The following is a 24987-nucleotide window of genomic DNA, read 5'->3' as shown; positions in this document are numbered from 1 at the left end:
TAGGCAAGATAGATTTCTATACCCCTTTACCTGTATTTCTTCTCTCCCTTTTTCTATATCAAAATGATATATATCTTCCCTTTTCAAAGCAAACCTTCCACCTGTGCTTTTGGTACCTTCCCAAATGTTAAGTGCCATTTATGACTCTCTCAATGAGTGAAAATGATTTCAAGGCATTAGATCGTTTGGGTTTCACTCAATTCACCAGTATATGGATAATCAGTACCTTTCACTTTTCCAAATCCCAAGCCTTTATCTCTAAATGCAATACCTATTGTGGCATTTCACATGCTTTAACATCCTGTTGCCTCTTTGACATGCACACCCAATGAAACTGGTATATCATGTTGCCATAAAATCATTTCCCAGCAGCTTGTGGCATTGTGGCTGTGGCAGTGACTAAAACTGTCACTTTTCCTCCAGATGTTTTGGTATCATATAGACCACCCTGAAGAAATGATCCAGCAGCTCTGGGAAAATTGGCTCACTAGATTTGCACTCTGCTTTTGCCATGTGAAATCTGCATCATCCTTACCCTACTTTTTATCTGTCCTTCCCTTTTATCACTCTTCATGTGAGATATTTCTAAAGCACATAGCACAGTGCCTGGCACATAGGAGGCCCTTAACAAAAACTTGTTCCCTTTCTTCCTTATGACACTAGTCTATTAGGATCTAGCCCTCTGTCTGTCGTAGGTATGTTCTGCTATGTATACAGATTCAAAGGGAGATCTCAGATTTCTTGGGGGAATCTTATCCCCTCTTCAATCTAAGCAGATACTCATCTAACATATCAGATGCTGTATATCCACTGTAGGGAAATTGCTATTTGCCTATCTCAAAGGTCCTTTGTTGGATCATAAATATAGAGCTAGAAGGGACCTCTAAAGCCAATCCACTCATTTTACAATGAAGAAAGTGAGGCCTGAAGATATTCAATGACTTGCTCAGGAGTCATGCAGGCAGTAAGCCTCAGAGGCCAGATTTGAACCCAGCACCTCTGACCTCAGAGACAGTGCCCATTCCATCATACCATGCTGCCTCCATTCTGTGCCTTTATTTAAAAGAAAAAAAATTCGAATAAGTTTGACCTTTTTAAAGAGCAAGTTCATTCATCAAGAGAAGCTATGGTGGGATTCAATGGGAAAGCTGTCCCCATTTTCCTGTACTTATCTTTCAGGGGTGGGAGGAACAGGAAAAAGAAGGGACAAGGGGATCAGCTACTAATGGAATTTAGGGGAGTCACTTGGATCAGAAACAGGAGCTTCTAAATGTACGAAAAACTCAAAGAGAGAGGAAGCTGTATCCTCCAGATGGTGACAAAATAAAGAAAGGAGACTTCGTGCTTCTTTGAATTTCAAGTGTATTTCAGTAAACCAACATTTATTAAGTATTTGTCATCTATACGTCTTCACATACAGAGGCAAATTTCAGAAACAATCTTTTCCACCAAAGGGTTCACAATCCCTTGGCGAAATCGCATGTAAACACAGAAGTTATAACAAGGTAACTTGAACAAACAGCAAACACTAATATCTTTTGGGTTTGGAAGAGTTAAAACTTGGGAGATTGGGAAAAGAATCTGACAAGTTGAGGTTAAGGAGGGAGGACCTCTCAGGCATAAGCGATAGTCTGGGTTGAAAGGAAGGAGAGACCTGAAGCAAGAAACTCAATTAAGACACTGTTGCAACATCTGTAGAGAGATGAAGCCATGAACTAGGATGGTATTCTTCTGATTGGAGAGAAAAGGGCCCATATAAGGGGTTGGAGGCCCACCAAAGTTGACAAATAATTACATATGGGGTGGGAGGTGGGGAGCTGGAAGGAAGAGTGAGCTTGAACTACTACAACAGTAGTGGGGCACTTAGTAGAGATTGAGGATTTGGAGGTGGAAGACAAAGTAGAAATCAGAGCGAAAGACAATGATTTCTCTTGGATAAGGTGAACCTACAGAACCATGTGGATGGGAGTTGATTTAGAAAAATTCTTTTCTATAAATGTTACAATAAAGAGAACCTGTGTTTCTTTCTGATCTTATGCTTATGAACAAAAGCACCTTCTTTCTTTATCGTTTTACTTCTTTTTTTTTGACTTCCCATGGGTCAGGATATGAGATTTCAGGTTGGTTGACTGGGCAAACATCTTGGTGCAGCCATCAAAGGAGCACGCATAGGGGCGATCGCCAGTGTGGATCCTCATGTGGGTGCGTAAGTTGAAGTCCAGTGAAAAGCGCTTCCCACAACCTTTGTATGTGCACTGAAAGGGCTTCTCTCCAGTATGGACTAATTTATGGCGCTTCAGTTTGGAACTCTCGACGAAGGCCTTTCCACATTCTGAACAGATGTGACCCTTCGGACCGTGGGTATGCATATGCTTCCGCAGGGCAGCGTTATCTCTGAACAGCTTGAGGCATTTTTCATTAGGGCAAGGCAGCTTCTTATCAACTTCTTTTGCTGGTTTCTTCTGACTGGTGGATTCAGTCAGTTTTTTGGGATCAGACAGATTGACCAGAGGCGGTCCTCCAGGAGAGTGCTTCTTTTTGGCTGACTTCTTAGGCACCTCCACAGTTAGAACTTCTTCTGGGAGCTCTTGGCTTTTTATCTCGGACTCAGACATCATCTTGTTTTCCTCATCTGGGGCCCACATTGGGATGTCAAATTCTCTCTCCAGGACGCTGAGTTCTTCGTGCTTCTGCTCCCAGTTCTGAGAGCTTCCCATTGAACCCTCATCAGAGCTTTGATTTCCACCTCCTCCATTGTTGCCACTCCCTTCATCTACAGTGGGTTCACATAAGGAAAAGGAAGCAAGGATATAGATTAGAGATCCAAATAACCATATGATTCTCGGCCTAACTTAGACCAGATTCTTGACTTAAAGGTTGATGGGAATTTTGTCTTACCTACAATAGTGGTTTCTGAAGAAGAAAGCCACTCTGAGCTCTGCAGATAGGGATGCACATTACTACCCTAAATTAACCCAATTCAATAGGCATTTATTAGGCACTACAGTGTGCCCAGGGACTGGAGATTGGCACACAGGCAGCAAGTTGAGAGGATATATTTGGGACCTCCTCCCTGTCCCCATAGTGACTGTACCCCAGTGATGCTTTCTTCTGATTTAGCCAGTTACAGATCTGGGGCTAGGCACTGTGCTGGGGGCTGGGATAAAAAAAAAACCCAAAATGAAAACAGTCCTTACCCTCAAGCACAATGTAAATCAAAGGAAAACAAACAAAAACAATCCTCAGTTGTTTGGAAAGTTTTTAAGTCTCCTTTCTGGTGGCAGCAGAATAAGCCAAATATGGTGGACAGAAAGCCTTGGAGATAGGCCTGGGTTTCAACTTTGCCCTACTAGCTGGGAAGTCACTCATTCTAATAAGCTACTGAAAAGTACCAGATATTTGGTTTTGGACATGTTGAGTTTGAAACGTCTACTAGACATTTAGTTTGAAATGTGAGCCTGGAGGTCAGCAGAGAGTTTGAGGCAGAAAAGTTTGATTTGAGAATCATCAGTATAAAGGAGATGGGAGCTGATAAGATCACCAAGTGAAGAATCCAGCAAGGAGACAGAGAATATATTGACTTCTCTGGTTTCCTTTACTTCCCACCTTCTACAAGAAGCCCTTCCTACTCTTCTTATTCTAGTGTCTTCCTTTTGTTAATTACTTCCTATTTAGTTTCCTGTCTATAGTTTCTTTATAAATATTTGTTTGCTTGTTGTAAGCTCCCTGAAGGCAGGTACCATTTTTTCCCTCTTTTTGTACCCCCAACACTTGGCACAGTGCCCAGCTCACAAAAGACACCTAATACACCCTTATTATCCTTACCAGCAAATACTTAATGCTTTATCTTTTTGAGAATAAAATATAAGATTACAAAGGAAACCATTTATATTAATATAGTTGTCAAAATATTAAAAAAGCAAGTTCACAAACCCTAGGTTAAGAACTGCTGTTCTAGGACATATCTCTCATCATCCTCAGAAGAAGCTTTAGGTTTGGAAGGAACTTTAGAAAACCTTTAGTCCACCCCTCCTCCCATTTTACAGATCAAGCAACTGAGGTCCAGAGGGAAAGCAAGGTCCAATGGACAGGAAGTAGCAGGTTCTAATACAGGTCCTCTGACTCTAAATCCAGAGCTAATTCATTACAAAAGAAAGTGAACAATGATCAATGTCACTTTGGAAGAAAGTTTCCAATGGAGCATCAGAGGGCTAGATTGAATTAAATATTGATATACATGTGTGTATACATATATGTTATATATGGGATGGATGTGGGTGTGTATGTATATTTGTGTGGTATGTGTATATAATGTATGTATATGTATGTATTTGCATGCATATATGTGTGTATACATGAGAGAGAGAAACATTCTAGGTGTAGCATAATGGAAAGAGCTCTGGGTCTAGAATTATGAAGACCCAGGTTAAAATTCAGCCTCAGGTACTCATTAGCTATGTGACCCTGGGCAAATCATTTAACCTCTGGTTGTCTCAGTTTCCTCACCTGTAAAATACTGCTGATACTTCCTAGGCATGTGAATATGGGCAAGTACCTTCACTACTCTGAGCCTCAGCCTTATCTCCCTTAAAATGGGGACAATAGCTATGGTGAGATTCAAATGAGATCCTGTCTGTAAAGTGTCTTGTAAACTTTTAACACATTCTATAAATGAGCTATAATTAAGGATATAGGGAATCATAACAAGGGAAACGAAAAAAAGAGCAAAATTCAGCTTTTGAGATTTCTCATGCCTCAGAGTGACTGACATAATTATAATTCCTGCTTTGTTGATCAGGAAGAACTGTTGTTTGGAATAATCGCTTTCCTTTGTATCCCCAGTACTTAATGCAGTTCCTGGCACCTAACAAGTCCTTAATAACTGCTTCTTAACTGTTGCTGACCTACAAAACAAATCTTGCAGTGAGGCTTTCTAGAAATCTGTTATTTCACCTTCAGGAGAAGATGCCCAGCCAGCACAAGAGGTCAGCTGCTCCACAAACCTACTCAGCATGGGCCCCAGGCCCTTCTGACAAAGCATTAGTTGGTACCTTGGAGAGTTCTAAGCACAATTGAGGTGAACTGCGTGCACAGCGTGCTGGGCTGGAACAGTATCCTGGGCTTGTGGTTAAGTGAATAAGGAAAGCCAAACTGATAAAACATAAGGGTGAGAGGAAATTCATATCTTTTGGTTTTAAGTAAATGGTGCTTTTTCCCCTTTAATTATATAAATCAGGCCCATCATGCCAATGTGAAAATTAATTAAGAAAAAAACACATTAGGTCAGGGAATGGAAGGGAAATCAATTCATGTGTATCCCTGCTTCCTTGTTACTTAAAACACTAAAAATTAAAAGGGATATTATGTTCATTCCAGGCAGCACTCAGAATTCACCTCAGGAACTAAAGGCAGAGAGGTCAGACATTTGTCTTTTCTGAAGCATCAAATTGCTACTGGTTTCATACCAAGTAACTATAACATGAGGAAAAAAAACAGTTTAGAAGTGGGCAATTCCTCCCAAAAGCCTAAATGAGGGAAAAACAGTCCCTATCTTCTACAAAACTATTGGGATTCAAATAAGTGTCACATAATTGTAGACACGTATGAAATGGATCTTGGCAAACCAATCAATTCAGTAAACATTTACTAATTGCCTACCATGTGCTAGGCACTGTGCTAAGTGCTGGGGATACGAAAAAGGCAAGACAGTCCCTGCCTTCAAAGAGCTTGTCATCTAATGGGCAAGATAGCATGCAAACTAATATAAACAAAGCATGCTCCATACGGATAAATAGGAAATAATTAAAAGAGGGAAAACATTGAATTAAGAGGGGTTAGACAAGGTTTCCTGTACTTCCTTGTTTTGTAGGTGAGGAAAAACTGACACCCAGGGACAGTGACTTGCTCAAGGTCATATGGATAGTAAGTGGCAGTGGTAAGAGTCAAACCCAAGTCACTTGACTCCAAATCCAGGGTGTTCACCATTGTACTATGCTGCCTCCATTGTAATACAATGGGTCAGAGAAATTCACAAACTGCCCCCATTTTAGCTGTGAACCTCTCCCAGCCTCAGTTTCTTCATCTGTATAATGGAGATATCAATAGAAATAACAATATTTTCCTCTCTGGGTTATTATGAGGCTCTGAGTGAATGGATGGAAATTACTCAGCTAAGATGTCAGCTAATACCGAAGATTGAGAGCTGGAAGGGACCATTTAGTCCAGCCGCTCCATTTGCTATAGATGAGGGCACTGAAGCCCAGCAAGAGTGACTCCCCCAGGGTCACCTAGTCAGTAATGGTCCAATTAGAATTCTAATCCAGGTCTTCCGATTCCAGATTCAGCGTTCTATCCACTCTATCCTGAAGTCAGGAGGAGCCAAGTTCCAATTTGGCAATTACAGGGTGCATGAAGATGAGCAAGTTATTTAATCTCTGTTTGCCTCAGATTTCCCAACTGTAAAATAGGGCAGCTGGGTGATACAGTGGATAAAGTGCTGGACCTGAAATCAGCAAGACTCCTCTTCTTGAGTTCCAATCCAACCTCAGACACTTCCTAGCTGTGTGACCCTGGGCAAGTCACTTCACCCTCTATGCCTCAGTTTCCTCATCTGTAAAATGGGCTGAAGAAGGAAATGGCAAACCACTCCAGGATCTCTGCCAAGAAAACTCCAAAAGGGGTCATGAAGAGCTGGATATGGCTGAAAAACAACTCAACACAATAACAAACGACAATGACAGCCCCAAAATACAGATAACAATAGAACCTTCTTCTCAGGGTGATTGTGAAAATCAATAATATTTGGACAGCACCTGGCTTGTAGTAGGCAGATACTGCCTCTTCCTTCTTCTCTTCTGTGCGTTTCCCTCCATAGGCGTCCATATGACTACTCAGGTATACTGTAGGGAAAATTCATTTTGGGTATGCGTCAGACTCAAATTCTGTGATTCATCACACCTGCTGGGCCAATCGGCAGCTTTGCCCCTGGTGTGTGCTACAGTAGGCGTTGTAGTAAATGATAATCACGATCCACAATATGTATACACACACACATATACATATACATGCACATGTGTGAGTGTGTGCACGGGTTGAAGCGTCACCCACTGCTTTCCATACATTATCTCATTTTAGCCTCAGGGGAGTAAGCAGAGGCCTCAACAACCATTTTTACCTGCATTGTTTTCAGGGTAATCTGAAAGTTAGATTACTTCCAGATGCTTTGGCGAAGCTATCACCTGGGGGTGAGGAAGTAAACTTGTTTTTCCTAGCCAGCACAAAGGACCAGAAGAGCCTGGGGTGGGGAAGCAGAGAACTGGCCCAGAAGTCCACACAGTTAGTTACTTACTACCCATAAGACTGTCGGCAAGTCATGTCCTTCCCTGTTCAAATAAAGGATTAGACAAGATGGTGGTGAAAACCAAGCCAGAGGCCCAAAAGACCAAGTCATGAGGGCAGGTAAGAAGTGAGTTCACTGGAAATGAAGGATCCAAGATGGCCTTTAACTTCTGTCATTTGTAGTGGCTTGGCCTGACTGGGTCCTGGCTTGTAACCTTGGGTTTTTCTTGGACTCTTCTTCCTCACCTCTCATGTCTATTTAGGTACCAGATCCTTCTGGGTTCACTTCTCAGCCCCTCTCACGTCAGCTGTAACTCCTCTGCAACTACTCTCATTCATTTGAGCCTCATTTTCACCAATCCAGGATGTTAATAATACATGAACAGTTGTCCCTGACTCTTTCACCAATCCAGCCTTAAGAGACACACTTTCCAGACATGTCTCCTTTATATATTATAGATCGGGTCGTGTCACCCCTGCGCTCAAAAATCTTCAGTGGCTTCCTGTTGCCTAATCAGTAAAATTCCAATGACTTTGGCTTATATTGAAGACCATCTGGCACCATTCTACTGTTCTAATCTGGTATCTCTCTAATCAGTTTAGGTATACTGTACATTATAGCTACTTACAAATTTGTCTTGTCCCTATACTATATCCTACTGGCTATATGAAATCAGAGTTTGTCTAAGCTAAACTTTTTATCTCTTCCAAAGTCTAACACAGTACCTCTGTACACAGTAGTTGTTTAATAAAGGTAAGAGGACATATGTTTATAGCTGGAAGGGACCTTTGAGACACCAAGTCTGGCCCGTTCATTTTTCACATGAGGTAACCAGGATTACTGGGGCATAGGGAGGTGGGATGATTTGCCCAAGGTCACACAGGTGAGAATTGGCAAAATAGGGATTTGAACTTGGGGGGTGGGGAAGGCTAATCTAGTGCTCCTCATGCTTGCTGTCCAACTGGAAAATAAGAAATGGACTGGGAGTGAAAACCTCTTTGATTTGGTCATTGATTATTAGACCCAAACAAATCTTTTCTTTCCCTACTTGTGAAGTGGGAGGAGCCCATATCCCACCAACCCATCCTCACTTATACAACCCATGGCTGTGGATTGCTTTCAAAGGTGATTTTGAAAATAAAAAAAAAGAATTATTACGTAACTGATCGTAGTGCATGTCTAGATCATGTCTCATTGGGGGCCGTTTTTCTGCATGGGTTGGCAGATCGATATTCTAAGTGTCTGGCTCATTTTTATTCACTATTTTATTCTCTACAATACATTTTTTATCAGGGCATTTACTTAAAAGGAACTGACTGCCCTGGAGAGAAAGTTGCAGTTCTGAAGCAGGAGAACTCCCAGGAGGAGACATGCAGCCAGAACTCTCCTTCTAGAGGCACATGGGGGAAAAGAGGGCCAATCAAGAAATAATTGGCCCCAATTAGCACTCCCATGAACTGCTTAATTTCTTTACCTGCAATTGAGTGACACTGGGGAAAGGTGGAAGAAAAATTTTTGCTGTTATTAAAAACACCAAAGGAAACCAGATAAATCGTTCCCTGCCCTGGCAGAATAAGTATCACCCCCCCCCCCCCCCCCCCCGCGGTCTACTGGAAGTCAGAATAAACATAGTGGCCCCAGTGGCATGGGGCGTTTGAAAATCACTGACTTAGGAGATCAGAAGACTTGGCTTTGGGAGGCCACAGAAGGCAGGGAGGTGCATCTTAATTCACTTTTGTTGGCAAGGTTGCAAGTTTGGCTTTCAGACAGGATTGGTGATAATTTGATCAAAAGTTTTCCTCTATTTCCAGCATATGTTTTAAGGTTAGCTCCCAAGTAGTGAGGCAGGTTTTTTCCCCTGACACAACAATACATAAAGACTGTCAGATTATTCAAAATGACCAGAAAGATGTGTCCAACCTCTGGGCTTTCTAGGAACAGATGTAGCAGTGCTAAGCGGAGAAAGAGGGCTTTGGAGTCAGCTCCAGCAGGCTCCTGAGAGCCACGTTTCAGTGTGAGCATTTTCATGTCAGGAACTGGTAAATGCCACAGATCAGGGCTTGATTGATTATTTTGTGGATTATCACTCCGAGACTTAAAAAGTAACGGAGAAGATGTTAATGGAAAGTTAGCTTAGAAATGTGCTGTGTGGGATAGCTGGGTAGCAATGCCACCTACATAGAGCACCAGTCCTGGAGTCAGGAGCATCTGAATTCAAATCCAGCCTCAGAAACTTGGCATTTACCAGGTATGTGATGTGGGCCAAGTCACTTAATCCTGATTGCCTCAAAAAGAAAAAAAAAAGTGTTGTATGTAACAAGCCCCTCCCTCCAACACACACACACACACACACACACACACACACACACACACACACACACACAGACCTTCACTCAGGTAAGGTTGTCAAAATTTTACCAGCACACCCCTGGAAGTATGCCTGCTAATGACAGTATCAGATTACTGATCAAGGCCCTAAAGTGAGTGCTCAATTTTCTTCCCTTATTTGCTTCCAGGATCCTCATTTGTTTCCCACACTAATGACTGTACTCTCCTCCAGGCCCCAGATCCTGCTCATTCACTCCCATTTTCAGAAGACCTTACCTCTTATTTGTTCTGTAAAGATCAAAGCTATTTGGTGTTGTTTACTTTTATCTAGTTTTGTCTTGAGCTCTACATGTCCCTGTTCATCTTTCATACTGGCTTGATTTGGTAAGCTCCCTCTTTCTTGTCAAAGCCTCGGCTTTGACATCCATAACCTCCCTTCCTGCCTTGACTCCCAAAACACAGCTCTTCCATTTATCTCATCTCCCATTCCTATCAAGCCTTCAGTGTCCTCTTATTAAAAGGGATTAGGAAGGTGGGGTTTCAGTTAAGATCTAAAGCCAGGAGGTGAGAGTGAGGAGGAAGAAGATTCCAGGCATGAGGGATGGCCATTGAAAATTCCCAGAGTTGGGAGATGGAGTGTCTTGGTTGAGCAACATCTAGGAGGCCAGTGTCACTGGATCATAGAAGACATGAAAGGGAGAAAAGGAAGTAGAAGGAAACTGGAAAGGGAGGAAGGTTCCAGGTTTTGAGGGGATTTTGAAGCCAAACAGATTTGATTCTGGAAATAACAGGGAGTCCCTTTAATTTGAAGAATGGCAGGGAGATGTGGGACATGATCAGATAGATCTGAATTTTGGGAAGAGCACTTTGATAAGCAAGTGGATGATGGACTGGAATGGAGAGAGACATTAGACAAGGAGACCAACCAGCAGGCTACTGCAAGAGTCCAGGTGTGAGGACTCGTATCGGGATGGTGGCAGTGTCAGAGGAAATAAGGGGGCATTGATGACAGATGTTAGGACTCAACAACAGATTGGATATGGGGGTGAGAGAGAGAAAGGAGTTGAGGATGACATTGAGTTTGTGAGCCCCTGGCTCTGGGAGAAAGAGGGGAAGGTGGGGGAAAATAATGAGTTCAGTTTGGGTATGTTGACTTTAAGATAATAATCACAATTCCAGCTAATATTTATGTAGTGCTTTCTATGTGCCTGGAACTGTGTGAAACATTTTATTATCTCATTTGATCCTCACAATAGCCCTAGGAGGTAGGTGCTATTATTATCATCCCCATTTTACAGATGAGGAAACTGAAGCGCAGTGACTTGCCCAGGGTCACACAGCTGGTATCTGAGATGGGATTTCAACTAAGGTCTTCCTGACTCCAGGCCAGGAGCTCTGTCTAGTATGTCTACAGAATATTCATTGTGAGATGTTCAGGAGGCACCTGGAGATGTGATACTAGAGTATTGGAGAGGGATTAAGGCTACGTATTTAGATCAGAGAATCATTTCCCTAGAGATGCTAATTGAATCCATGGGAGCTTTTAGGACCAGCAAGTGAAACAATATGAAGGGAGAAGAAAAGAAGACCCAGGGTGGAGCCTGGGGGACTTAGAGACTTTCACTGAGCATTCTTTTCTTTTTTTGGGAGGGGGGAGGCAAACAGAGGTGAAGTGAGTTACTCAGGGTCACACAACTAGTAAATGCCTGAGGTTGGATTTGAACTCAGGTCCTGTGCTCTATCCACTGTACCCCAAGCTGCACATTCTTACAATGCTACATTTAGAGAGTTGCCTGTATTTATGGTTACTAAATAATCCCGAACAAGAGTTTCCAGTGTGCACTGGGGAAAGGAGTTTGCTCTCTGAATGTTCACTACATAAAGGAAATCATGGATCTGGACAGAAAGAAACTTATGCAAGAAGGCTTTCAAAATGATTGGTTTTTTCATTATTATAGTAAACATTGCTTTCTGGAATAACTAAGGCTTGTTATCCAGGCTAATGAAAATCCGGCTATAGTGACAAAGACTGGGGATATGTTACGATCTACTTAGCAAGCCCTTTCTCCTCCCTGCCCCATTCCTCTCCTCTTTCCTGTATTCCCACTGCCCAGCCCTACTGTCACAGTCTCTATGCCCTCTATTTCATTCTCTCATAGAGACAATGTTATTCTCTAGCGAAGAATTTAAAAAAAAAAAATCAGACACCTCGAAATTGAGCTTAAAATCTTTCATTGTACTCGGATGTTCACATGCCCTGAGGCCAAATAGCACAGAATGTAATTATGAAAACTTATTAAATAAAACTAATGTCATCTCTATTAGTAATTGGGAACCAGAGGGCCCTAGTCCCTGGAGGACTTTACCAAAAAAAATACTCTAGAGCCCACAGACCTTTATTTTTAGGTTAAGTAAAAAATGACGGGAGCAGCTGGCCTAGATGGGTTTCTAGGAGCCTTACAAATCCCTATTATTAATCTATGCCTGTCTTTCCTCCTTACAAAAAGAAACACTTTTTAATAAGTGAGATGGCATTTGAAAGAAAAAAGACATAGATTAAGTATTTCTTTGTAAGGGACAATGAATATGTTTCTCAGAATGTCATGTCACAGAGCAATCCCAGCCTTGCTCAGCTACTACAATTTCTTGGTGTTAATTGGTGTCTGTAGAGCTAGACTGGTAATCTCATTTTCATTAATGACACTAATGCCATCTGTCAGGACCCCAATAACTGTAACTCTGGGTAATGGATATGGATCATGGTAACTGGTAAAGACTTTGCATGAACTAATTAAATGGCGCTTATTGCACTTTCCTTTATATGCAATTTTCCCCTTTTGACCCAAATACTGTAAGGGGACTTTCTGAACTAGAAACATGAACTGAGAATGAAGAGTGACTAGTTTACTTATTTTCACGACAGTAGGGTATGGGAGAAGGTGTTTGTCCATTTGGCATCACCTCAACCATCATTTACAATTGGTCCTTCACTATTCAGACTCTGACTGAGAACTGAGGATCTCACATAATTAGGAAGAAAGCAGAACCCGTTTCCTGTGCCCAGGTCTCAGGCAGGGCACTTGCATTTCCTATAGGGACAGGGCACAGGGGGCCAAAATTTAGAGAGTCTTGGAAGTCCTTGAGAAGCACTGTAGTACAGAGGAAAGAATACTAGCTTTGGGCCTGCATTCAAAGCCCATCTCTACTGCTCACTACTTGTGTGACCTTGGGCATATCACTTAACCTCTCTTGGCCTCAGTTTTCTCATCTGTAAAATGAGAGGTCCTTTCAACTGTAAGGCTATGTATGATATTGTACTGGTATTTTGCTTTGATTGTATGAACTGACCATAGCACTCAGTTAACAAGACGAATTAGATATAAAGATGCCCCCAAATGGCTCCTTTCCCTAGCCAGATTTCAGTTGATCTCTTTCCCTGTCTGACTCTTCATTGATCCCTCTTCTACCTTGAAGTACCTTGGGATCAATTTCTACACCTCTCCCTTTCCCCAGGTCAGGTCATTGTCCCAAGTTCTTTGCACATTCCCCTCAACTGTCTTTGTCTCAAAGTTGATTTCAGGTCTGCTTTATGCTACTTACTTCAGGCATGCCTTGTGCTACCCAACCACCCAAGTTCCTAGGTATGGCTTTGCTTCTGTGTCTCTAAGTACCACAAAGAGTGAAGAGGCAGTGGCTCCCCTTAGAGTTATATAGCCTGAAGTATGGCAAAAGCCAGGGGCTGGAGTTTGTCCCTCGAGAAGCTTTGTAGGGATTAGGAAATTGTCAGTCAAAGTACAAAACCACTTTGGAACCGGAACCAAAGGGCCCATTGGAGCCAAGAGCTCAAACCATTGGGAGGTACAAAGGGGACACTATTTGTCCAAGATCCTTTAGAGGCATTATGAACTAATTAGTACCTTATTTCCATCTTATTCAGTTTACATTTGCATTATGACCCCTGAGGCTTTACTCTAAGTAAAGACTGTAACTCACAGTGGGCAGTTGATAGATTTGTAGATGCTTTGGTCTAGAGAATGGAAAGAGATTTGCCAAAGGACAGGGGATGAGGGAACACAGAATATTCAAACCGGAAAGACCCTGAGAAGTCATCTACAAATTAAGTCTCCTCTCTACTAGGTGGGCTTATTGACTTTCATAACAATGCTAATAAGAAAAGATGTTTATATAAAGAATACTTAGCCTTAAAGCTGGACATTTTAAAGAGCAAGAGTCATCAGTTGTCTGTTCAGGCAGGTTCAATTCAGTTTACATGGAAGCTAGGTGGCTCAGTGGATAGAACTGTAGACTTAGAATCAAGAAGACTTGACTGCAGACGTTCGGACACTTCCTAGCTATGTGACTCTGGGCAAGTCACTTCACTTGTCTGCCTAGGTTTCATCCTGCAAAATGGGGATAATAGTAGTACCTATCCCCCAGGATTGATGTGAGGAAAAAATGAGATAATATCCATAAAGTGCTTAACACAGTGCCTTTGGCTTAGTCTCTGCCAGTTTTTTAGTACTGAGAAATAATGGGAGGTGAGAGGGAAGGAAACAGGAAGGGGGAAGAGGAAAGAAGTATGGAGGAAAGCAGAAGAGGAGAGATAAGAAGAATAGAGGAAGGAGGAGGGGAGAGTGAAGGATGAAGGAAGAAGAAAGATGGAAGGAGGGGAGGGGGAAGAGGCAAGAAGAAAAATGGAGGCAGGGAGGAGAGAAGAGGACAGATAGAGAGGAATGAGAGGGATTGAGGAGAATATGGAGGGAGAGTTAGGGAAGCTAGGTGGCACAGTGAATAGAGCACTGGGCTTGGAACCAGGAAGACTAATTGTCAGGAGTTTAAATCCAGCCTCAGACACTTCCTAGCTGTGTGACCCTGGGCAAATCACTTCCCCATTTGCCTCAGTTTCCTCATCTATAAAATAAGCTGGAGAAGGAAATGGCAAACCATTCCAGGATCTTTGCCAAGAAAACCCCACATGGGGTCACAAAGAATTGGACACAGTTGAAATGACTCAACAGCAATAAAGAAAGAAAAAGAAAGAAAGAAAGAAAGAAAGAAAGAAAGAAAGAAAGAAAGAAAGAAAGAAAGAAAGAAAGAAAGAAAGAAAGAAAGAAAGAAAGAAGAGAGGAAGAGAAAGAGGTGAGAGAAGAAGAGGTAGGACAAAGACTGGGTAAAGGATTAAGGGGGAGGGCAAAGAGGGAGGGGGAAAAGAGAGAGGGAAGGCAGAGAAGGGGATGGGGGGAGAGCTAAACTAGAATGCATGCTTTTGAGTGGTGTTCTCTGTGCCTTGCCCACCCCCTTTCTCTTTCCCTTTCGCTAGGTGAGTTGGCCTTATCAGTGGGAACATCCCCAGGAGCCCTCCTATGGGTCCCATTATTTTTACTGCAAGTGATTAGCCCTGGACGAAGGAATTTTGTGATCCACAGCAAAAATAGCAAGTCTAATTCTCTTTTTGTGGTTGACAAACTTGTCCTCAAACTCACAGGCTCACTTTTTGTTTTTTTCGGAGCTAAAGCCAAAATTCAACTTTAACCTTCTCCCCAGAGACTGTTCTCAAATCTGGCTTATCTTGGATGTACTTGGTACTGGAAACTTATTAGCACCATCCTTTCCAGACTCTTCTCTCTTTTCCAGCTTATGAACCTTTAGCATATATAATTGGAGGAAAAATACTGTTCAGTTCTACCAATGGAGAGCAAAGTTGCTGTCTACTTCATTTGTTTTAGCCCCATTTTGTTTGGGGATTACCACTTATTACAAAGAAATTGTCCTTTTTTTCTTGTCTCCTATTTCTTTTCTCTTTTTTCCTTTTCTTTTTCTTTTTTTTTGTGAGCTTTTTTTTGTCATCTTGGCTGGGCTAAGTGGAGCAGCTTGCTTCGGCAGGCAGCCTGGGTCCCTGGAGAAATCCCGAAAAGTGGCCTGCCTTGAATATATTCTGTCTCTCAGGTAGTAAGGGAAATCTTGGAGAATGGTTCTCATGCTTTTTTCTGCTAGGAAATTTTCAGCTGTTTTTGTTTCACATAGTAGGCAAGCACGTGATTTAGTAAATCTGTAAAGTAACTAATGAGAGGAATGATGATGATCAGGTTTTAGGAAAGAAAATACTTTCCCCTTAAGGATTTTGCAAGAAGTCTTAATATCATTTTGATACAGAAACTCTGAACATCATGGTCAACCTAAGCCATTCACCAACATCCCCACTTCACACCTGAGATTTTACTAACGTGTTGTTTGTGTGTCAACAGGGCAGAATTAAAGCATTTGTTTGGACTGTGATGGGGGATTGCTGTACATTTATGGGCAGTACTAGATTGGTGGTGCCTATCTTCGAATTTTTTTGATCATGCAACCCTGTGAGTAAAATATTTTAAGCATGCATCCCATATATATATATATATATATATATACATATATACATATATATAAATTATATTCATATGCAATTATGCACATCCTTAGAATGTACAAAAATAGAAAAATTAAAAAGGATGGCATGAAAAAATAAGATTTTTAATCTTATTAGCAATATGAAAACCTTGTTCTCACAAAAGCATAATGAATAACTTTTTATGCTAACAGTGCACCTGAATCAGCTTCATTATTTTTGAAAATCTTGGCTGAATGCCTTCTGATAGAATCATTCAAAGGTCTGGTTCTAGCTTCACTTGATTACAATTATTTGATTTTAATATGGGTCATAGTTTATAAAGATAAATCAACAGAGATGTGGAGATTCCAAAGGAAAAAGTGCATCCTGGTATATGGTTACTAAATCACGATGTTTATTTTTCAGTTCCATCTACCAAGTATGCAAAGGTCATGTTGAAATTCAGCTAGCAAAAAAGAAAAAAAAAGAAATTTGGCCAGCAATATTTTCATCTGGCAGTTGTTCTTGCAAACTGATCAGAAATTTTGATATTTTTGACATATTGGTCTGAAACTCACTAAGCTTCTGGGTTGGAAAAAAACTGCTTTCAAGTTTGTCTGCAAGTATGAGAGTTTTTGTAGGAGACTCATATTGCTTGATCAACAATCATTCAGTTTTTTGAAGGCTTACTAATAGCTTTATTGGCCAATCAACAAGTGTTAATTAATTAACTAATACTATTTAAGTGTTTAGTATTTAAGTATTTAAGAGATTCAAAGAAAAAGTGAAAACCATTCCTGTCCTCCTGTCCTTAAGTGGTTTATATTCTAATGGAAGAGACAACATTTACATAAATAAGCATATACAAGATAGATATGGAACAGGTAGTCAACTGTAGAGGGGAAGGCAGATGGAGAGTTTGTGATAGACCTCATTCAGAACTTGTGTTTGAGTAAATCCTGGGAGGACGTTAAGGGTCAAAGGTGAGGAAGGAGAGGAGAGTATCCCAGGGAATGAGTGACAGTCAATGCAAAAATGGGGAGATGGGAGATGAAATATCATGTGTGAGGAATGGCAAGCAGATCATAGAGAATATGGAGGGAAGGAGTGAATAAGAAGATTGGAGAGATAAGAAGGGGGCCAGGTTGTAAAGATCTCTAGAGGACAGATGCTGAAGTTTGAACATGGTTAGACTTGCATGTTGGTAAACTCACTTTGGCAGCTGAATGAGAAAATGGATTATAGAGAGGAGAGACTTGGAAGGAGGAAAATAGGAAGCTAGTGCAGTAACCTAGGCAGGAGTTGATAAGGTTATGAACTAAGATGATGGATCTGTGAGTAGAGAGAAATGGAAGATGTTGTAGAGATAGAAATGACAAGATCTGGCAACTATCAATCATCATTGTTTTAATCTCACAATATGGCCAATGAGTGGTTTATACTAGGCGTAGAAAGGTCAACTCTGATTTTTTTTTCTTTTTGCACATCTTATTATTAGTATTGTATTATTGGAATTATCTTCAATCTATGTCTTCTATGCAGGCACATATGGAATGAGAGAGTGAAGATCTGAGGATGAAGCTGACGTTGGGAAGCTGTGGGGATGGAGGAATGTCGGTACCCTTGACAGTAACTGAAAGGTATGGAAGAGGGGTGAGCCTGAGGAGAAAGTTAGTATTTTCTGTTTGGAACCTTTGACATTTGAGATACCTATGGGATATCCAAGTTAAAATATCTAATAGGTATTATAGGACTGGAGTTCAAGATGAGAGACTAGAGGTGTATAGTCTACATATACATCTGAGATACATCTCCATGAGCAGCTCACCAAGTGCTGTCTACCTCATTTGTTTTAGCTGTAGTACAGAGGAAAGAATACTAGCTTTGGGCCTGCATTCACCAAGTGAGAGACTATAGCATGTAGAAGAACAAGGATGGAGCATTGGGGGTACAAGCACAGTTAGTGGTTAGCTAACATTGATAAAGATTCCGCAAATGGGACTGAGATGGAGCAGACAGGGAGGAGGAGAACAAGGAAAGAGAGGGGTCATGAAATCTCAGGATTGAGAGTGACCAGGAGGAGAAGGTGATTAGCTGTTTCAGATGTTGCAAATGGATCAAGGATGAGGAATGAGAAAAGGCCATTAGATCCTGTAATCAAGAGATTGTTGGTAACGTTGGAGAGAACAGTTTCAATTGAACGATGACACAGAAAATCAGTCTGCAAAAGGGTTTATAGAAGAGAGTGAGAGAAAAAATGGATACTATCAATTAGCTAAGCTCTCCAAATACAATGTGCCAATAAGACAAGGTTCACTGTAACCAAGAGTGGAAGTCAGTCCCATCTTGATAATTTGGAGTATTTTTTTGCCAACTTCTTGCTGAATCTTTTTATCATCATCGTTTTAATCTCACAATGTAGCCAATGAATGGCTTTGTTTCTTAGACTGTGGGAGGCAACCCCATATGGGGTCATGAGCCACAGTTCACGAAGTGCTGAAGAGGTTCTAAGTGTTAGAGAAGGGTCAACTCTGATTTAGTCTTTTTGCCAGTATTACCTTCAATCTATGGTTTCTTTACAGGAATATTTTAAAGGTACTTGTCCCTTTTGTGATGGTTAATTTAGGATTATTTTTAGAATACATTTTTACTGATATCTTTTGTTTTTACATCACCTATGTCCCCCACTGTATCTCTGTCAGAGAGTCATCCCTAATAACAAAGGCTAAAAAAGAGAGAAAACGAGATTTCAACAAAATTAGCCAACACCTTGACTAAGTCTCGGCATTGTGAGTAGTGTTTCAAGTCCGTACTCTCCCACCTCTCTGAAGGATGCCTTTTATATTTCTTTTCTGGGGTCAAGACTGGTGATTATAATATAACAGCATGCAGTTAAAATTTGTATTTCCATTGACATTGGTGTAGTCATTGTTTATATGGTGTCCCTGGTTCTGTCTTTTTCACTTTCTATAAGTTCATATAGGTCTTCCCATGCTTCTCTCTACTCATCTTGTCAGGAACTTTCTTGGGGTACATGCCTAGCAAAGGAATTTTTGATAATAATGGCAACGTGAGAATAATGTTGAATAATGTCTTTCTACAGCCTCCTCAATATTGATTATTTTCAATTTTTTGTTCCCTTCGCTGACTTGCTGGGTGTGAGGTGAAACCTCATAGTTGTTTTGATTTGCAGTTCTGTCATTTTTAGTGATTTGGAACATTCTTTCTTATGGTTGGTAATGGCTTGTAATTCTTTTGAAAAAAATGATTTTTTACATTCAGGTACCATTTGGCTCCTGGTGATAGTTGAGCTAAAACTACCTACTCTTGTCCATAGATCCACTGTCAATCCCTGGCATTGTGGAATGTCCATTCTTCCCCCTGTGACATGTGACAGACACTACCACTTTTTGGTAGTGAAAACGTCAATGTCAATTTGGTAAATACCAAAGTGTAATTTTACTTATTTTTAAGAAAAATAGAAATAAAAGTTCTAGTATTTTCTTCCCACACTCCCTGATATGTAATATATCCACCTTAGAGTCCATTAGATCAAGTGACTTGCAGAGTTCCTTCCAACTCTCTGATTTTTGTGGCTTCTGACCATAACACTAGGAAGAGTTGAAAATGACAAACGCTCCCAACAAATGATTTATAAAAGGACAAAACAACCTCATTACTCTTCCCTGGAGTCTTAATTCCTGACTGTTGTTTTGACATTTGGGAGACATTGGCAAGTTTAGCATATCCATTGATGAGACTGATGTTGGTAGCTAGGTTAGGTCATCTGTTGTTCAGAACATAGCAGATGTGGCATTATCAAAAGCATAAAGTACACTAAACATTGAATTTAATCATTCCTTAAGCACCTACTCTACACAAGACACCATGCTAGGCACCAGGCATACAAAGACAAAAATAAACCTCTCTCTTCAAGGCACTTATTCTATTGGGCAATCCAAGATTTAGAGAAATAAGTAAATGAAAGGTAATTCAAGGATGGAGAGTGCTAACTGGGGGTAGGAGGTGGGGAAAGGTCACTGAAGTCTTATGGAGGAAGTAGCATGTGTATTATTGGAGTACTGGAGGGAATGAGGAGCTGAGGATATTTCACCAAAGAAAGAAAATTCTTAGGAGGCAAATAAAAGTAATTGCTGTTAAGTATTTGAAGAGGGAATAGGTTTGTCTGTATGGCCTTGAAGGGTAGAATTAGGCACAGTGGTAGCAGTTGTAGAGAGGCAAACAGACTCACTTTAAAGTAAAACATCCTGATCGTTAGAGCCAAGTGTACCAGCTGACTGAGGAGGCCTTGGGTTCCCCATCACTAGAGAGTTCCAAGCAAAGACTAGATGCCCACTGGTTAGGATTGTTGTAGAGAGGATGCCCCCTCATGTATGGGTCAATTAGCTGCCCTCTGACATCCCTTTTCCAACTCTAAGATTCTATTGTGTTGGATTGAAATACGGAGTACCCATGGCCCAAAATGCTCTCTGCTACTGGCTTACATAAACTGAGGACATTATAAGAAAAATAGCAGCAAAAAATGTATTTTGCAATGACTCTCATTCTTTGCAATGTGTGCTTGGAGTTTATAAATTAATTATTCCACACCTGAACTTTTGCTCTGGAGCTTCTGTTAGGAAAGATAAGGAGCCCACTTTTCCTTCCTTTCTCTCTTCCCCCCTCCCTCCCACCACTCCTAGACCTAGACTGAGGACAGCATCACAGCATAGGAGAATACTCAATGCATACTTGAACTAGGGGTCAGAAAGTATATTACAGCCACATTGCATGTGAAAAGGCTAGAGAATGTTCTGTACCTAGTCTTGAACATAAGACCCATGTCCAGCCATGCTAATACATAGCTCTTTGAGTAACTAGCTCATTCTTCCTACCTCAGTAGTAGAGGAGAATGCAAAAGGAAGAAGAGTAGGAGGGAGATAAAATTATCATCCATCATCATCACCATCACCACCACCACCACCACCGCCCTCACCCTCATCCTCATCCTCATCATCCTCATCATCACCTTCATCATTATCACCATCATCATCACCAGTTGTTTCTATAGCACTTTAAGGTTTCCAGTGTTTTATAAGTATTATCTCATCTCAGCTTCACAATCCTATCAGAGAGGGACCCCCAGGTAGTGGTTTCAATGATGTGGAAATTGAGGCTTGGAGATTTTGTGACTTTGCTTATAGTCCCATAGCTAGGATGTGTCTCGGTGGCACTGGAAGCTAGATCTTCCTAACTGCTACCATGTCATAGTGATCTCTCCCTTAAAGGGATGAGCATTCGGTCATACTTCCCAGGGAGTGGCTGCCCAAATAATTTGGATGACTTCCACAAGGTACTAGACTGAATCAAAACACTCAAAAATTCCAGGGGCTTAATGAAGAAATACTCACTTGCACACAGGTTCTCAGCATCTTGTTCATCAAGTAATTGTAATGGTTCAGTAGAGAAGGGACTGAAGTCAACTGGAGAAAGAAAAAGCATAAGAGAACATCAGTGGATGAAATGGTGTTCCTTGTCTCAAATCTCGCCCCACTCCACCACATCTTCCTCCATGCAGCTGCCCAAGTGATGGTCCTATAGTGCAGGTCTGCTCATGTTCCTCCTCAGTAAACTCCTGGGCTTCCCTATTGCTTCTAGGAATAAATATAAAGTCTACAATTTGGCATTTCAAATCTTTTACCATCTCCTGACCTACCTATCTAGCTTTTACTATGTACTACTGCCCCTCACATATTATGTGGTCCAGGCAATCTAACCTTCTTATTCTGCCTCACACGTGGCCTTCAGTTTCGTCTCTCTGTGCCTTTGTATCAGCTGGCCTCCATGCCTGAAAACACACCCTTCCTCTCATCTCTAGCTGTTAGATTCAGCCTGAGCACCAAGGAGCCTTTCTTGATCCTGCTGGCTGCTAGCTCTGCCCTCCCCCCCTGCCCCTCCTCTCTATCACTTGGTATCCATTTTGTATGTATTTGTATATCACCATTTGGGGCGTGTTTTTTCCCCCAGTTACAATTTAAGCTCCTTGAGGGCAAAGACTGCCTTACTTTTTGTCTCTGTGTCTCCTGCACCTGGCATAGTACCTGGCACAGAGGAGGTGCCTTATTACATTCTTATTGATTGACTAATAGATCACTGGAAGTGCCCGTACTGAGCTACTTGCGCTTTGTATTTGGCAACAAATATATGTTTCTTCCTCGTAGAACTAGGAAAAGTGTGGGGTTGTAGGCTCAGTATAGTTAGGAGGGAAGGGGAAGATAAGGAGGAGAGTTACTGGAAAAATTGTAGCAGACAAGAGTACAAACTCTGACTGCTGAGGGTAGGGATTCAGAAGATATGAGTTCAAGGCCTTGGGCTTTGGGTCAAGTGCTTCTGTGTATACTCCAGGGGCTAGAAGGGCTTTTAAGTTAGCAATGAATATCAAGTATGGCACCTCGTTTGAGTCTTACAGCATGCTCAGGCAATAGCTACTTGCACACTTTATCCCCATTTTACAGATGAGGAAACTGAAATGGAGAGAGGGAAGGTAATTTTTGTTATCACATGGCTGGTAAGTGTCAAAGGCCTCATTTCACCCCAGAGAAACGTCTCCTTGCCTTCTAAATCTGGGCTGATAGTCACCCTATCTCCCTCCAAAACTTTTCTCCCTCTATGGTAAAACTTGTTCAGTGGACTCATTCTTCTGGGCAGATGTAGTCATGTCTCCCATCTACATGGTTTGTCTCATAGTAACTGAGGATGGCAAGTGCCAACCTTGACCCATGACATAAAAGTTAGAAATCTGGGCTTCATAGGCTGTCTGCTTTAAGAATAATAATATTGTATGTCATCTGAGCTTGACAGCATGCTCAGCAAGGTGCTTCAAATACTATCTGCATTTTATAGATGAGGAAACTGGGGCTCGGGTTATGACTTGCTCATGGTCACAAAGCTAGAGAATGTCAGAGGTCCACTTTGTACCCAAGTCTTTCCAACTCCATCCCAAGTATTCTGTCCATTTTAGACTAGGAAAAGGGAACCTTTGGCCTTGAGGTCCCATGTGACCTAGATCCTTAAGTATGGTCTTTTGGATTTGAATTCAGGTTCCCCACCCCTGATTTAGGCTATCTTGCTACCATGTTTGGGTCACTTCACATGCAGTGATCACGGATGCCATTCAGATGACTCCCACATACAATGAGGTTATGAAGCAAAACCAAGAGAGAGAGAAAGTCAAAAGACTCAATGAAAAAATGTTCACATACTGTCTTGGTAGTCGTTACTGGCTTCCAAAGATTGTACTGGTTCAAGAGCGTATAATGGTGTGCAGGTTTCTGCCAGAAGAAGAGAAAAAAAGGGGATCATCACATATGGACCACTGACACAGTCTTAAACAATAGCTTTGTCTCCTGGCAGGAGCAGTGGTCATGTGGGGGTCATACCTTCTGCGTAGTTTTCAGTGGTATAATCTTGACACTCATGCAATGCGATTTCAGAAACAGACTGGCTTACTGAATCGAGCGGGGCTGGGGTATCAGAAGACAGAGAAAAAGAACCTTAGACAAATACAAACACTCTGCCTACTCAAATAAAAGCTAATGAAAGGCATTCATTGCTTTCCATGAGATGGCATGAGAACAGTGGAAAGTAAGTGAGCTACCCTCGAGATGTCTAGAGCTAAAGGAGCATCAGTGAATGAGAGATTAGAATGGACTTCTGTCAGAGGTCATCGAGCCAACATTAGAAAGGGCCTCATCCTTCTCACCTGAATGATTGCAGTGGCCTCTCCACCTACTCACTCCCCTTTCCAAGCCATCTTCTTCACAGCTGCCAAACTGACATTTTGAAAACCTAAATCTGACCTTTGGAGTTGTTTCCAACTCAAGAACTTTTAGTGGTTCCCTACTAGGTGCCTCCAGGATAAAATATTTGGCATTAGCCCTCCAAGATCTGCTTGGAGCAGCTAACTGGCACTGTAAGGGATAGAGCGCTGGACCTGAGTCAAGAAGACCTGAATTCAAATCCAGCCTCAGACACTTTACTGGCTGTGACCCTGGGCAAGGCACTTCACTCTGTTTGCCTCAGTTTCCTCATCTGTCAAATGAGCCAGAGAAGGAAATGGCAAACCTCTCCACTATCTTTGCCAAGAAAACTCTAGATGGGGTCATGAAGAGTTGGACATGACTTAATGACAACATCAACAATCAGAGCCACAACAACAACATTCTGGTTCCAACCTACATTTCTTGTCTCATTTTTTTTCTCCTTCATGTCTTATATTCCTTCCCACAGTCCAAGCGACCTGCCAGCTATTCCCTGACATATCACGTACTGTCTCAGTACCTGTGTACCTCAGGAACACTTTTGCCATGCATTCTAACACCTGATCCAATCCCTAGTTTCCTTTCAAGGATAGCTTGGGTACATTAAATAATATTATTATGGATATTGAGTTGGAAATGGACTTCAGAAACCATCTAGTTCAACTCCTTTATTTTACAAAGGAGGAAACTGAGACCCAGGGAAGTGAAGTGGCTTGCCCAACGTCACACATAGGATCCTAGACCTATTACTTGGAAGGGACTTGAGGGTCCAACTAGTCCAACCCCCTCAACTTTCCCCTGTTTGCAAAAAACACTGGATTCTTTTCACTACTATCTTCTAATAATAGTCAATATTTTTACTGATGATTTTTCAGAAACCATTGTTCCCATCCTCTCCCATCCCATCTGCCTCTTTCCCCCTCCCCAGTTAAATAAGGCAGATAGTGAGACTCCGCTGGATGAAGTTACTTGCCCAAGGACCCACAGCACATAACGATTAGAGGTAGAAGTTGAACCCAGGTTCTGGGATTGCATTTGGTGCTCTTTCCATTGCATCATGCTGCCCTCCACACTCTTTTGCAAATCTCTTTAAGTCCCTCTCCAGTTTCAGCCCATGAGCCTACTTTTTATGA

The 24987-nt window shown here is 41.6% G+C and overlaps 1 protein-coding gene across 1 annotated transcript in view; it reads right to left on the bottom strand.

Moving 5' to 3' along the window:
- Positions 1 to 1345: 1345 nt before the first annotated feature.
- The window catches only part of LOC140516177 (uncharacterized), a 72000-nt gene continuing 48358 nt past the window's right edge, over positions 1346 to 24987 (bottom strand). The window contains exons 9-13 of the mRNA XM_072627204.1: positions 23474 to 23557; positions 23297 to 23365; positions 21446 to 21517; positions 6813 to 6899; positions 1346 to 2773 (exon numbers count right to left, since the gene is read on the bottom strand). Of these exons, the coding sequence (XP_072483305.1) occupies positions 2073 to 2773; positions 6813 to 6899; positions 21446 to 21517; positions 23297 to 23365; positions 23474 to 23557 (1013 nt within the window). The 3' untranslated portion in view covers positions 1346 to 2072. The remainder of the gene's footprint in view (positions 2774 to 6812; positions 6900 to 21445; positions 21518 to 23296; positions 23366 to 23473; positions 23558 to 24987) is intronic.

Source organism: Notamacropus eugenii, chromosome X (genome assembly GCF_028372415.1).
Source record: "Notamacropus eugenii isolate mMacEug1 chromosome X, mMacEug1.pri_v2, whole genome shotgun sequence".
In the NCBI taxonomy this organism is placed as follows: domain Eukaryota; kingdom Metazoa; phylum Chordata; class Mammalia; order Diprotodontia; family Macropodidae; genus Notamacropus; species Notamacropus eugenii.
This window is presented reverse-complemented; position numbering and strand designations above follow the sequence as displayed.